Source organism: Morone saxatilis, unplaced genomic scaffold (genome assembly GCF_004916995.1).
Source record: "Morone saxatilis isolate NCDOM2014 unplaced genomic scaffold, NCSU_SB_2.0 Contig14, whole genome shotgun sequence".
In the NCBI taxonomy this organism is placed as follows: Eukaryota; Metazoa; Chordata; class Actinopteri; family Moronidae; genus Morone; species Morone saxatilis.
Window position 1 is genome coordinate 10098904 of NW_023339696.1, and position 14142 is coordinate 10113045.

Below are 14142 nucleotides of genomic sequence, written 5' to 3' on the forward strand. Positions count from 1 at the left end.
ATTATTATCATTATTTTAATGTGAGAACGCTAGAACAACACATATCCTGTGTTACAACATTATAAGAGCTTTAATTAATTGTTACGTTTTTTTGTTTTTTAGACAAATATGCACAAAGTTCTCTGGTTTCAGCTTCTTTTTTCTGGTTTTCATATAGTCTGCCCTGATAATTAACTTAATAACTTTGGTTTCTAGACTGTCATTCAGAAAAAGAAAACATCACCTTTGGGCTTTGAAAACTAATTTATTGACAATTTATGGACTTAATGAATAATTAATCAAGGAACTAATCTGCAGTTAAGTAATCGCTAATGAGAATTATTAGTATCTAGTATCTCCCAGCTCTACCTACTGTATCTGAGTTTGTGTGTATGAGCACACGCCGGGCAACCGTGTGTGTGTGTGTGTGTCTGCTGGGCTGGGTGGAGGCTGTGGGGGAGGGGCTACCTGCTGTCAGAGGAGGATTTCAGCCTGTCACAGCAGGTTTCAGCCGTCTCCAACGTGGAGGGGTCCGTCTTTATGGAGGTCTCTGCTGTGCAGCTAAATCCCCCTGAAAGGTAAAAGCAGAAACTACATCCACAGAGAGAGGGGTGTTACATTTTAATCTTGTGGATGGATAGCTTCAACTCTTCAGCAACAGCTTGTCAGGTCATTATTTTAAGGGCTATGTTATGTATGTCCTGAAGCGTTGTACAGAGACTTACTGGTGTCTTTGGGAAAAGTTTCACATCGTTGGAAATATACTTATTCACTTTCTGGTGTAGAATTTGAGGAGGAGATCAATATTGCTCTCATTCCTGTCCATTAAATACAAACTCAATCAGGTGAACATAAGCTTGGCACCAAGATCAGAAACAAGGGGAAATGGCTATCCTGGTTCTGCCAAAGGGTAACAAAATCTGCCTGCCAGGGTTAGGGTTACCTCTAAAGCTCTTTAATTAACATATTATCTTTATTTTATATATTTTATTTATATTTAACGGACAAACATGAAAGGGATTTCGATCTTCTCTACTATCTCTGCCAAAGAGTGAATAAGTAAATCTTCCCAGTAGAGGGAGCATGAGTGACCAGTGAGGAAAAAGGTGTTTGAGGCCGGTGTCTCTCCTGATCCTTCAGGAGTCCGGGGTCCTGGTCCTGGTTTGTGTGTTGAAGGTTTACCTGCAGTCCAGTCTCTGCTGAGCCGTCTGCTCACCCACCAAGGATCTCACTTACAGGCCAAAGTTGCTGTTGTAGCTAAGATAAAAAACATTTTTTTTTAACTCTTTTCCTTTCGCTTCATTGCCTTTTTGTAATTGCTTGCTTTTATTGCAGTCTGCGTAGTCTGCAGTGTTTGTTTCAGATCAGCTGGGTCTGTGTTTGGTAGGGCAGGTGTTAACCTAATTATAATAACCTTTTAGTTACTCCTTTTTTTTTTTGCCTCCCTGGGAAAATCAAAGCAGCTGCTTCTTATAGTCCCACCACCTCTACCAACTACTTTATTGTCTGGTCCACTTCCCCAAACCAAAACTAAACCAAATGTCAAGAGAAAGCATGTGTTCCTGTTTCAAACTGGGATTACAGGGTGAGGATTTTCATTCTTTACTGTCCTGATTCAGGGAGTTTCCACTGGAGAGAGCACATGACTTTCTCTTGTCATTTGGCAACTCATCCCACTGTGGTTTTAACAATGGAAATAAATTGTGCCGCAGCTTTCATTGTGTTAGATGTTGCTCCCTCTGTTTTCTTGTCGCGTTTCTCTTTCTCCCCTCACCTGCTCTCCGTCTCTTGCTCCCTCTCACAGGCACATGGCTCAGGCGGACCTGAAGAACTCCACCTTCTGGCTGAGAGCGAGCGTCGGTGCCACAGTGTGCGCCGTTCTGGGCTTCGCCATGTACAGAGCACTTCTCAAACAGCGGTGATCAGACAGCATGAGACACCCACTTCCTCTCCCCCCCCTCCTCCCTCGGGTCCGTCTGTTGACTCTGCCCCTTCCCTCCTACCTGAAAGACTCAAAAAGACTGGCCTCAGCCTCCAACTCCAACTCATCCCCTTCCCACAAGACGAGCAAGAAACAAATGAGCAAAATCCTAGGTAGATTTTATATGCATTTAAAAACAGAGTGTGGTTTAGTTTTTTGGTTTATGTTGTGGGGAAAGGGGACAGGGTACTTTTGAACTCTCACTTGTTCATCGGTCAATTTGTAAATTCTGACATTCTGTGATCTGTTGGTCTAGTCTAATCTAGTCCAGGGTCAGACACTACTAGTCTTTTTTCCTCAGGTCAGTATTATAAGTTGGAGACCAGAGAGAGGCAGCCATACACAGAAACGCCACAAAGGGACTTGAATCTGTTTATAGATGTGTATATGCAGTATATTATGTACGTATTCCTCAATAATTTTAGGATTTGGATCCATAGACTGCTTCACCAGCTAGAAGCAACACCTGCAGGAGGTTTTTAGTGCTACATCTAATACTAGAAAAAGGTCATGGATGACATTCACTATTTCATTTTGTGTGTTAATTTATTAACCTGTTTTTGTTTTCCGGTCTGTTTTTTGAGTGCACTGCATGAAACGGATTGAGGGATTTACATTTTCCATGTATTTTTGTATTTAGTATTATGAAAGCTGTCCTCATCATGACTTTTTTTCTGCTTCTGTTTTTAATTTTTCGGTTTTCGAATAGAGCTTTGTCCCTCGTTATATTTTTATGAAGTTAGAGGCACCATAGAGCAAGAAAATTATGCTACTAACAACAGCCATTCAACGCACCTCTCCCACCTTAAAACTATGAAAGTGTTTCTTCTCATTCTTATCTTTTTCCAGCATTTACAATAAAGAATTGTATGATCAGGCACTGCTGTTTATGCGTGTTGTTGGGTGAAATGACAGCTAATTTAACAGCGAAAATGGAAAATAAAATGGTTTTAAATATCTGTAATAAATAACATTTACACCCACTGATGTCACTGTGTTTGTGTGTCCTTTATGAAAGGTGTAGTGGAGTTGCTCATTTCAAAAGTGTGTGCGTAAATTGAACGTAAGATGAGCTGTTTGTGTGACGAGCTGGGACTTCTGTGAATCCAGTGAATAGAGAAGTGAGTAAATGATGCGGCTGTGAACAATACTGCTCTAAGCCCGTGTGAGGAGGAAGTACCACCACATTCACAGGTAGATAGACAACTGGTAGCCACAGAGGGAAATACACAGAAGGGTCAACATGTCTGTAGATGGGACTAAGTTATTGTTTGAGAGCTTCCTGCAGAAAAGAAAAGATACAATGGTAAGTTACACTCTCTTGGTATTTAATGTGAGTGTATACTGACTAACAAAAAAAGTGACTTTTGGTTGCTATATAGTTTTGTTTTCTGTCTATAGAAACTAAGGTGGGTGACATATTGGTTCAGGCTTCAAAATACAACCTTGTTCTTCTATACGCAGAAGAATGGCAGCGCTGTAAGTAAACATTTGCTGTGGTGTACAAGTGTTTATTAATCAATTGAAGGATGGTTATGGTACTAAATGGATATAATTGACAAAGCTAGTTAACTTTTTAAAGATCTCAATGACTGAGGTTATGGTGTTGATTTGCTCTCTTCACAGTTACACTTGAGAGGCAATTACTACATTTACACAGTAAGTCCTCCATTTATTACAGTCGATATGAGAAATCACTTTTCAGTTGTAGAAAGAGGAACTTTCACTCAATTACTGCACTTAATTACATATTTATGGTAACTACTTGAGTAATTCTACTCCAACCCCTACAGACTAAGACTGGTTTAACTCTAACCTACAATGCACAAACTTTTTGCACTATTTATATTTCATTTCCGCATGTACAGTTTTTATTTAGTCAAGCTGCTAAAATATTTGCACACCATTCCTACTTTATTATGCATAGTGTATATACTTTCATTTATAGTCTTAAATTTTCTATTATATTTTACTTTGTGATATCTTGTTGTACCTCCACTTTTGTACTCTCTTTTTGCACTACATTGCCCTATGCTGCTGTGTCAATCTTGAATTTTTCCTAAAGTGGATCAATAAAGGAACATCTTATCTTATTCCATTTAATGCTACTTTATATTTCTTCTTACAAGTACATCACAGTGGCAAATTGTACTTTTTACTTCACATTTATTTGGCAGCTTTAGTTACTTTACAGCTATAGATTATTAATACAAAATACAATCAACAAATACACTGTATTATTATAGATTAGGTTATTAAGACAACAGTATATAACGTAGATAAAGTTAGCCCCACTTTTACAAGTAATGTGTACTGCATGCATGCATCAATAGATATAACCCAATAATATACTAGAATATTATAAAATTGTATTCTTTAATGTGCCATTGAGCATTATTGGTGTTTTATATTATTATGTACTTTATGTATATTATTATGTTAGTATATTTAGATGTTTATACTGATGCACTTTTTGAATACGTGACATTCTCGTGGTAGAGGATTTAGAGTACTTCCTCCATTACTGTTGCTTTGTCTCTAGTTAAGAAACATTAGATGATGACGTAGTATCTACTAAAGACAGTTTCTATCTAAATCCACCTCCTGGGCCAGGTGCAGTCAGTGCGAGAAGTCCTGAAAGCTGACAGCAAGCGCTTTATGTTTGAGATCATCATGACAAATGGAAAGAGAAAATTGTTGGTAAGTAACTGCTGTGGTTTAGACTGCCTCATTTTTTTTAAGCTTAAAACTGTGTCACCTGTGTCTCCAAACCACTATATATGTGTGTGGTTGTGTGCAGGCAGCAGATACAGCAGCACTTAGACAGCAGTGGGTAGGATACCTGTGGCAAGCCATGCATCTTTCTACCTCCAGGGCCTCAGAGTCCAGAAGCTCACAGTAAGTAAGAAGGGTACTTTCCTTTTCCTTCCTGCCTGAACTTGAACTAAAATAATCCACGTTTGGTCAACTTGACTCTTGACGTGCATTTAGGACCATTTCTCTTCTCCTCAGCCCTGAAGTGCATGAGCATCGAGAGAGAGTAAACAGCAGTGCACCCACCTGCTCACAGAGTAACAGAGTGACGGTGTCGCTGCCCGCTCGGCCCCTCTCTGCCCCTGCCCCTACAGGCCATATCCACCATGAGATCAGGAGCAATGCCTTCCCCTTCTACCAGTCCGAGGAGCTGGCTAGTGAGGAGAACTCGTACCAAAATATACTCCCAGCCTGTAACTACCAGGATCACAGTGGTATACTTTAATTTTAATTGCAAATGTTTATTATTGAGACTTTAATTGAGTTGTACTTTCAGCTACATGGTGCTAACTACTCTGTTTTTTTTTTAGGTGACACTCCCAGCATTCCTCATTGGTCCAGTGAGTTGACAAGTGGAGAGGGACAAGAGGGAGACTATGACGTTTTACCAGTTAGAAAAAGTATGATCTTAAATATACTTTTGTATTTGCCATCTGCCATAACACATGATGATGGTTAAATGTCCAAACTGGCCCTGTCATGTTATGTCTCTGTAGCGATATGTGAGAGCAACGCTTCAACAGAGATGGACGAGGAGGACGTGTATGACTTTCCTCTCTCTAACAGGAGGGCTGATGAACATCCGGGTGAGATTATATATATATATTTTTTTTTTTTCCAGTGGTTACATTTTAAAAACTTGGTCGTACCAAAATAATAAAACATTTTATCTGGTTGATGTTTCTTTAGAGTCCTTGTCAGACCCTACAGAGGACATTTATGATGTACCGAGCTCTCTTCTGAGGATGACGGAGGATCCCACAGGTAAATCCTGCTTCATGTTATTGTCACTTTTCACCTTGTCAACATTTGACATTTGCGGCTAAAAAGACACAGTTGCTTCATATATACATTTAAACAGAATATGTGTAGAAAAAGCCACATTTCTTTCACCTGTATGTCTCAAGCTGTTTGTTTGTGATTGCAGAGGAGCAGCTGGAGGACGGAGTCTACTGGAGGATATGAGGTCCAGTTTGAGCGTGAGGGACTGAAGGGTAGCAGCAGTCCCCTTATGACTCACCAGTAAACAATTCTTTAAACAGAAGACTTGTGGTTTGAGTGAGACAGACAGTATTTATAAGTGTAATAATTATATTGTTGTATTTGTGACAACATGCACAACCCACGACAACAAGGTTCAACTATGGTATTTATTTTAGCTCCTTCTATACAAGACTGAGAACCACACTGACATTTCTAACATAGAGGACAGGCTGTACAGAAATGTCTACACATATACACATTGTGGGTCAGTCAAACTATGATTCACAATAGTAAAATTACTCATTTACATGTCACTTACTTCACAGTTAAAAGTATACACCACCAACATTGATATTGCTGTGTTACACACTTTGGACTGGTTTGAATGGGAATGGTTTGAACTTGGTTCTAAAACCCTTTCTGGGTTTAATAGAATATAAAAAAAAATTGTTAAAGGCACAATGAAAAGGAAAATAAAACTTAAGCATGCATTTACTGTGAGCACTTTTATATAATCTATTTTTATTCTGGTTACTTCTCAGAGGGTATTAATATTGCAGAACATTTAACAAATGCTTAGTAAATGTAATGAGTGACTGGTCACACAGTGCCCTTTTTTTAAAATTTTTCTTATGAAGTCTCGAGGCTGGTGAAGGCTGGGAAGATGTTTGTAAACAGGAAATGATACCCCAAAAATTACACTATATCTACAACACTGCATTCCCAGAGGATTAAACTGACATCTAATATCACTTGATAGACATATGTACATACAGTAGCAGTATTCATTAGACAAAAATAATATAGTAGTGCAGGTAATGCAAGCAAAAACAAGGCCTATGTAACAAGCAATGCATAAAAGTGATTTGTGCATTCTCAATTATGTTTCTTCTCAAAAGACAAACAAGTGCAATCAAATATAATACAAAACAATAATAAAAGAAGTATTTGGACAATAGATAATTCCACTACAATGAGCAGAAGTTTTAGTTTGGATCAGTTCTGTGTTGTGATCATTGTCAGTCAGCAAAACAATAGTAATAATATTTGGTTCGTAGTATTGTTACACTCACAAAGCACAAAATTGCAAAAGGGAATGATTGGGAAAGTCACTCTACAACTAAACTTATCTGCACATTGATTCTTTTAAATCTGAATTCACCTTTACTGAGATCATTGCTTGTCAATTCAATATTTTTTAACTATTATCTTCAATTAACAACTAACCTTAATTGTTAATAAAATATTATTAGCCCCACAAAAAAAGACACATTTGTTGGGAAAGCTGAGTGTAAGTTGTTAGTGTTTTACAGTACATATTCCAGATCTGACCACTACTCTTTTGAGAAGCAGCAGTATTGCCAGCAGAGGAAACATATGTTTTACAGTATAACTTATATTTAAATTTTGAATCTGCCATTCAGAAGTTGGCTAATTTTAAACATCCACCACTACCAAACTGGTGTTTAACATAGGATGTAGTGCTAAGTTTTAAATGGTACTAGGTTATCTGCTTTGTGGCTGGATTGTCATACCAGCGACAGAGAAAGTATCCAGGCTGGGAGTTAGAATCAGGCCTGGGCCAGGGATTGTTCCCTGAGGAACTCCTCCAGCACGGCGATGATGCTGCAGGCTTCAGGCATTTCGCTGTGCTCTGCCCTGGCGTTCTGCAGCAACACATCCCCATTTCCGCAGCCCTGTAGGAACTGGCAGCAGCGAAACAGGGCGTAGTGACTCATCTCTGCCTGTCGCACAAACCGCTTCAGGCTGTTCATGTCCTGGATGGCCTGCAGAGCCGTGGTTGATAGAGAGGAAGAAAGAAGTTAAAAGGGGAAGAGATCAGGATAAAAGGAAAGAGGCAGCAGAAAAAAACAGTTATATTGTGAATCTGCCAAGAGGAACTGAGAGCTATTGTCCTAAGTTTCTCAATCTTGTGGTCTCGTGGGATTTTTTAGGCTTTTTAAAGAGATTTTTTTATAAGTTTGTAACAAAAATATGTAGACTGGAAGTAACAAAGTATTTTATATTATACCAACAAAATGTTATGCCATCAGTATAATTTTAAAGATTATATAGTCAATATTGAAATTATACACAATTATACACAAAAAAGCTTAAGTAACCCTGTTATAGTCTGTCTGTGTGTTTTCTCACCTTAAGTTTGAAGTTCTCCAGAATCTGTCTGAGCAGGAAAGGATTACAACGCTCTGCAGCATTTAGAAATGCCTGAATCCAGTCGTCACAGAAACGATTACTGACTGAGGGGAAGAAAACATCTCTATTAGACTTTAAACTTGTGCAGACATATACAATCATTTTTCCTCATCAATATGTCATGGATTAGTTACCAGTGTAAGAGAGTGTGGGTGGGCTGGTGGAGCAGTCTATGATCAGGTCAGAGTGTGCGTCCTCTGAAATAGCCTTACACAGAGAAGCTGTCGTAGTGTCTTGTTGGGACAGGCCCTGCAAACTGGCTGCTTTGATGAACCTGGTACAGAATACAACATTTAACAGCTAACAAAGAAATAGTTACATGCTGTACTACATGGAAATAAACAATAGACCGAATACGCAGACTTAAAGGTCCAGTGTGTAACATTTAGGAGGATCTATTGGCAGAAATGGAATATAATACTTTCATTAGTGTATAATCACCTGAATATAGGACTCCTTGTGTTTTTGTTTCCATAGAATGAGCTATTAATATCTACAGAGGAAGTGGGTTCTCTTCTACGGAGGCCGGCATGTTTCTACAGTAGCCCAGAACAGACAAACCAAACACTGTCTCTAAATTGGCCATCCTCGTTTAGTTTCTCCTTCACACTTGGAAGTGAACCTTCCCGGGTGACGCAAGGGAGTTGCAATCTCCAACTACACCGCTAGACACCACTGACTCCTGCGCACTGGTCCTTTAAAGCTGTGTAAGTGTAGTTCAGGGGACTGGCACCGAACTTACCTGTGAACATCAGCCTTTGTCTTCTCATCTGAATTATTGACCTCCACGTGTGTGTGACTCAGAGCCTGCGTACAGAACATTTCATGGCTGTAATGTGTCGTCTGGGAGAAAATGTTTGTCTTAAGCATGAAGAATTTAAGGGCTGAAAAAATATATCAACTGGATTACAGTATTTTGATGCACAGGGTAAATAAAGTAATAATAAGTGCAAGACACTGAGTTTATCAAATGTCTGTGCAATAATAATTTATTGATTTATACCTTATTAAATGAATATTGCACACATCTGAGTGTGTGGATGTTCATTATTTAAGGTATCAGTACCTCTGACAAGCCTTTATTGGTGAGCAGTCTTTGTTATTGGACATTCTCTAGAGGTAAAAAATAACTCACAGCATGCAGCAAGAAGCTGATGTTGCTCTGGACCAGCTGCACCACCCGATGAATGTGCATCACAGACTCCTCGTACCACCGGCTCAGATAGGGACGCACCTCCGTCTCTAGGTTCTGCAGCTGACACACACACACACACACACACACACACACAAAAATCAACATTGCATTAATAATGCAATGACACATGTATAACTTCATTACACTGTTCTTACATTCTCATACCTCTGGGGTTTGCAGGCTGCTATGCAGGCCTTGAACGTATTTATCCAGCTCTAATCTAAATGTGGATCGGGTCAAGGAATTGGAACTATTGCCCGTTTCTCTTTACAAAGTTACAACGATGTAGAAAACAATGCAGGAAAGAACGCTTTCTAATGGCGAGGATGATGTAAACAATAAATGCTGGAGGACACTGGATGATGCTTATAACTAAGGTTGATTTCTGGGGGACACTATGCAATCGACAACTGTGCGCAAAGGATATAAGTTGAGTCCTTTTTCAGAGCCGCCCATAAAGCAGATGACATATCCATTTCCATCAGCATCAGGCTGCTCAGGAGACCTTTCCTGCTCCAGGAGACAGCAGTAGCAGCCGACTGCCTGCTCTGGGATACTGGGAAGAGTAAACAATCAGCACATGGTTAACCAACTTACTTATTCCACCTCTGAACCTTCATTTCCACCTCGTATTACGGAAGCAAAACGTGCGGGATTATGTAAAATTACTACCTGAGTTCCACAGTGGCGATGTTGCCCATGCCACCCAGCAGGGCTCCCTTGCTCAGCCTCCTTGAAATGTAGGTCCGCAGCTCAGGTTCCGCCTCCGACGGCAGACTGCTGTCGATTAGCGTCAGGCTGTGGGCAGGGCAGAAAGTCAGTATGGATACAAGCAGCCAGTAGCGGCAATGAGGAATTTGGAAACCACTCAAGCCAATGGAGAACAGATGGAGGAAGCTGATGACCATTAGCCACAAACAACACAACACACAACTGAGTCACATAGCTGCAACCGTGCCCCTGGGTGTTAAAACACACAGATCAATGACAGAAAGTATTTTTGCCATTTTGCTTCAACACTCTATCCAGACATTAAAAGGGAATTTCATTCACTTTTTTGCCAACGCCACTTGACACATGGAAGTGGAGACCCATTCAGATTGGGAGAGACCTAAAGGCCATGTAACTCAGCAGCACAGCGATGAACAATCAGAACAAAAATCACGAATGAAAACAGCATTGATTCCATGTTGATCTGGATTTCCCCCGTGGCAGCCCGTGGATACACCAATGCACAACAGTGAAAGCCAAAGAGAAACGACCACGGAGAGCAAAGAGAAGGTGGGTGTACGGCTCCTTTGTTACCTAAAGTCATCCTGACTGGTTGTGGAGTCTGCTCGTCTCTGGTTCCATGCCACATTTTCCGCAGAAGCCTCAGATCTAAGACAATTGACAGTTCACTCATCACCTGATTAGTTTTTAATGTAGAAATCTGGTTTTACCTGCAGAGTCACTGGCAGCAGGTTCAGGAACAAGGAACTACAAAAACTAAAGCGTGCTTTAGAGTATTTAGACTGTATAAAAATTAAAACTGTGATACAGGAAGAAACAGTCATTACACACCAAGAACCTGGTTGTATTCAGGGAGGGAAATAGTCATTACATTTTGTCCTGTAGGATAAAGAGTAGCAACTGTGAACAATATAATAAATAATCCAACCACAAAAGTCAACAAAATAAATTAAAATTGTCACATAATTATATCAACATTTCTAACACATATAACGCAAATCATCGTTATTTACATTAGAAACATAAAGTTGTTATCTTATGTCATCTTATGGCAGCAGTTTTAAACAGAAAACTAGAAGTATCGACCATTACCTTGTGCCCTGATACAGATAGATGGTGTAGTAGCAGTTCAGCTGAATCTTCTGGCTGTATCCTGCAATGTCTTCGCTGTCAAAGTCATCTCTCTCTTCCACGTCGATTGAATCCTGGAAGGACGAGGTTTGGGAGGTAAACATGATCCTACACCTGCACGGAGCGAGCTAGCAACCGGCTCGAAGCGACAGAGAACAGGGGGAACTTCTGTCGCTGAGCTGCGCTGTGTTGGTAGTTATGTATTATTGACGTGCTGAGCTCTGGCTGATATTATTAAATATATTAATAAGTGTTACAGCTCTATAATGCAACAGCTTCTGATGTGCACAAGATAACGCCGTTATCGTGTATATGCCGTGTGCGCATGCGCAGGATCTGTCAGCGTACGACTCAATAATGTCCGACTATGATTTTAAATGAATTTGTTGGTTCCGTGTTTTATTAAAATCACCTCGTTTTAGTCGTTAAAAACGGCTGTGTAAATATAAAATATAGTTTTATACCCTTTTAAATTAAAATACTTTAACTAGCGATGGTGTGAGTTGTGGCTATAACGTTATATGTAGACGTTGCAGTATCCATTGTGACGTTAGGTTGCCTTGGTAACCTTGGTTGCGGAGGTCCATTTAGCAGCAGTTAATGCAAATTCTATTTAAGGATTATAACTTAGTAAGTGAATGGTCCAATAAGGTGTTTGTCTTTTTATTAAACAAATAAACACTAGTTTTAGACGCTTTGGGTCACCAGAGGGCGCCTGAGTCTTGTTAGGAGACCCGACGCCATCTTCAATTGCTTCATTTCCGTTCGGTGTGTTCGCTGTGGTATTTCTCTGGGTTAGCGGACAGTGAACTGACTGTGCAGAAATCAGAAATCATGGGAAGGAAGAAGAAAAAGCAAATGAAGCCTTGGTGCTGGTATCCTTTCCCCCCAAGTGTTACCTTTATTAGTGTCATTACCTTATCTTTGACCTGTGTGTACGGCGGTATCCTCTGTTAACTGTAAGTAAACCTTATATTAATTAAAAAGAGTGTAACGTTAGTGTTATCATGCTCTCAGTGTGCAGACAGCTGGACAGATGTTTAACCTGATGTCGGTGTTGCTTATGACAGGGCTAATTTTATTAGTAGATAGATGTTTTTTTGAGTGTGCAAATACGCCGTGCAAGTTGCAATACAGTGGTCCAGTTTCCTAAACCTTAGTCTCAGGTACTGTAACAGAGATTTTGATGATGAAAAGATCCTCATTCAGCATCAGAAGGCCAAACATTTCAAGTGTCACATCTGTCATAAAAAGCTGTACACTGGCCCTGGACTTGCAATCCACTGTATGCAGGTGAGGAAGCCATAATACGAACCGTCTTTATTAAAATCACACTAAATCACTTGTGTATTAACTATAACTTTATCTTTACCTTGCCACGTCGCTTTTATCGTAGGTACACAAAGAGACCATTGATGGAGTTCCTAATGCAATACCTGGAAGGACAGATATTGAGCTGGAAATATATGGCATGGAGGGTATTCCTGAAAAAGACATGGAAGAGAGGAGGAGAGTGCTAGAACAAAAGAACCAAGGTATTTCACACCAAAATACTGTTTTAATCTACCGTCTTGTGCTCTATTCCGGACACTTATCATGGGTCTTCCTTATTTCCAGAGACTCAAAAGAAAAAGCAGAACCAGGACGACTCTGACGAGTACGATGAGGATGATGAGCCTGGTCCCTCCTTCCAGCAGCCTGCTGTAGGCCAGCCCCAGGCGGCCTACATCCCCCCGATGACCCAGCCCGGGATGCCTCCTGGCTCTGCTGCTCCAGGGATACCACCAGGCAGCTACTCAGGTGAATTCACTTCAACTGCAAAACTGTTATAAACTAACAGTAAATAAATAACAGTGTATTAGTGTCATGCTGAGCACAAAGGATGATTATATGATACACAAAGTGGTCCCACGTGTCTTTACAACCTCAGCGTTGGTCCAGTATTTAAAGGTCCGATGTGAAACATGTAGGAGGATCTGTTGCCACAAATACAAGATAATATTCATGGGTGTGTTACGTTTAGTGTGTAATCACCTTAAAATAAGAAGTGTTGTGTTTTTGTTACCTTTGAATGAGCCGTTTGCACCTATAACTCTTCTATGTTGATCCACCATGTTTCTGCAGTACCCAGACGGGCACACTGGCTTCTTGATAGGGCCTTTCATGTTTTTTGGAAGGGGGAAGCTGTATTCAGTTTGTTGCAATCTGTAACTTCACCACTAGATGCCACTGAATCCTGCACACTGGTCCTTGTTGCTGACGCAGTTTACCCTGGTGCTGTTTCCTCCCAGCTGCTTTGCTTCAAGCTGTTAATCTTATTACAGCTACAGTATTAATGAGACTAGATTCAGACAATAGATGTTTTCAAGCAAATCGATTGCCTCGCCTCTTGTGGCCTAAATAATGTGATTAAATTAAGAGTCCTCCCTTTTATAATGTAGCCAACGTGTAATAAACTATTCTTTTATTTTTACACTTGAGTTAAAAAATAATCTCTGTTTTAGGAATTCCCCCAATGATGCCCGGTGTGCCACCAATGATGCCAGGAATGCCCCCTGTACTTCCAGGAATGCCTCCTGGGTAAATACTTTTAAACTCTTTTTAATTAATCCCATCCTTTATATATATATATATATTATTTTAAACATGTATATTTTTTCTCATGTATTTAGGATGATACCAATGGGTGGGATGATGCCTCCAGGTCCAGGGATGCCTCCGATGATGCCCGGTGTACCACCAGGTAAATGCCCTGCCAGTGTACGCCTTCAGAAAGCACTCACTTCCACGTAATTGCTTTAAAGAAGCATTTCACCCGTGGAAACATTCATCTTTATTGAAAGTGGGTTATATATGTAGTCCAAATGTAACATAGATTTTGAATTTGGTGCCT

At 40.1% G+C, this 14142-nt stretch overlaps 4 protein-coding genes across 9 annotated transcripts in view; 3 read left to right on the forward strand and 1 right to left on the reverse strand.

Moving 5' to 3' along the window:
• rhot1a (ras homolog family member T1a) overlaps positions 1-2947 on the forward strand; it is a 15405-nt gene extending 12458 nt beyond the window's left edge. For 2 of the 3 annotated variants that reach the window (XM_035655758.1, XM_035655760.1), the window contains one exon: positions 1784-2947. In XM_035655758.1, coding sequence (XP_035511651.1) covers positions 1784-1901 — 118 coding nt within the window. In that variant the 3' untranslated portion in view covers positions 1902-2947. Of the gene's footprint in view, positions 1-440; positions 558-1783 lie in introns of all 3 variants that reach the window. The other variant, XM_035655761.1, reaches the window with a different exon arrangement.
• Positions 2948-3163: 216 nt separating this feature from the next.
• Positions 3164-6424, forward strand: LOC118323529. Its single transcript, XM_035655516.1, has 10 exons — positions 3164-3266; positions 3362-3439; positions 3587-3619; positions 4574-4660; positions 4761-4858; positions 4973-5208; positions 5305-5394; positions 5491-5580; positions 5684-5758; positions 5922-6424. The coding sequence occupies exons 1-10, from the start codon at positions 3204-3206 to the stop codon at positions 5957-5959; spliced, it is 888 nt and encodes a 295-aa protein (XP_035511409.1). The 5' UTR covers positions 3164-3203; the 3' UTR covers positions 5960-6424.
• On the reverse strand, positions 6131-11577 carry cunh17orf75 (chromosome unknown C17orf75 homolog). 2 transcript variants are annotated; one of them, XM_035655514.1, is made up of 10 exons: positions 11211-11577; positions 10692-10766; positions 10059-10184; positions 9814-9942; positions 9552-9612; positions 9327-9446; positions 8934-8998; positions 8326-8465; positions 8132-8235; positions 6131-7764 (listed from the first exon to the last, which is right to left on the reverse strand). In XM_035655514.1, the coding sequence occupies exons 1-10, from the start codon at positions 11351-11353 to the stop codon at positions 7549-7551; spliced, it is 1179 nt and encodes a 392-aa protein (XP_035511407.1). In that variant the 5' UTR covers positions 11354-11577; the 3' UTR covers positions 6131-7548. The 2 variants fall into 2 exon arrangements, with proteins under 2 accessions (XP_035511407.1, XP_035511408.1); XM_035655515.1 differs by lacking the exon at positions 10692-10766.
• A 413-nt stretch (positions 11578-11990) lies between these two features.
• The window catches only part of LOC118323223 (BUB3-interacting and GLEBS motif-containing protein ZNF207-like), an 8056-nt gene continuing 5904 nt past the window's right edge, over positions 11991-14142 (forward strand). For 2 of the 3 annotated variants that reach the window (XR_004796483.1, XM_035655161.1), the window contains exons 1-6: positions 12084-12124; positions 12416-12542; positions 12646-12784; positions 12867-13049; positions 13754-13829; positions 13922-13992. Coding sequence is in view for 2 of the 3 variants with exons in the window: in XM_035655161.1 (XP_035511054.1) it covers positions 12084-12124; positions 12416-12542; positions 12646-12784; positions 12867-13049; positions 13754-13829; positions 13922-13992 (637 nt within the window). In the remaining variant the exon portion in view is untranslated. Of the gene's footprint in view, positions 12125-12415; positions 12543-12645; positions 12785-12866; positions 13050-13753; positions 13830-13921; positions 13993-14142 lie in introns of all 3 variants that reach the window. The other variant, XM_035655160.1, reaches the window with a different exon arrangement.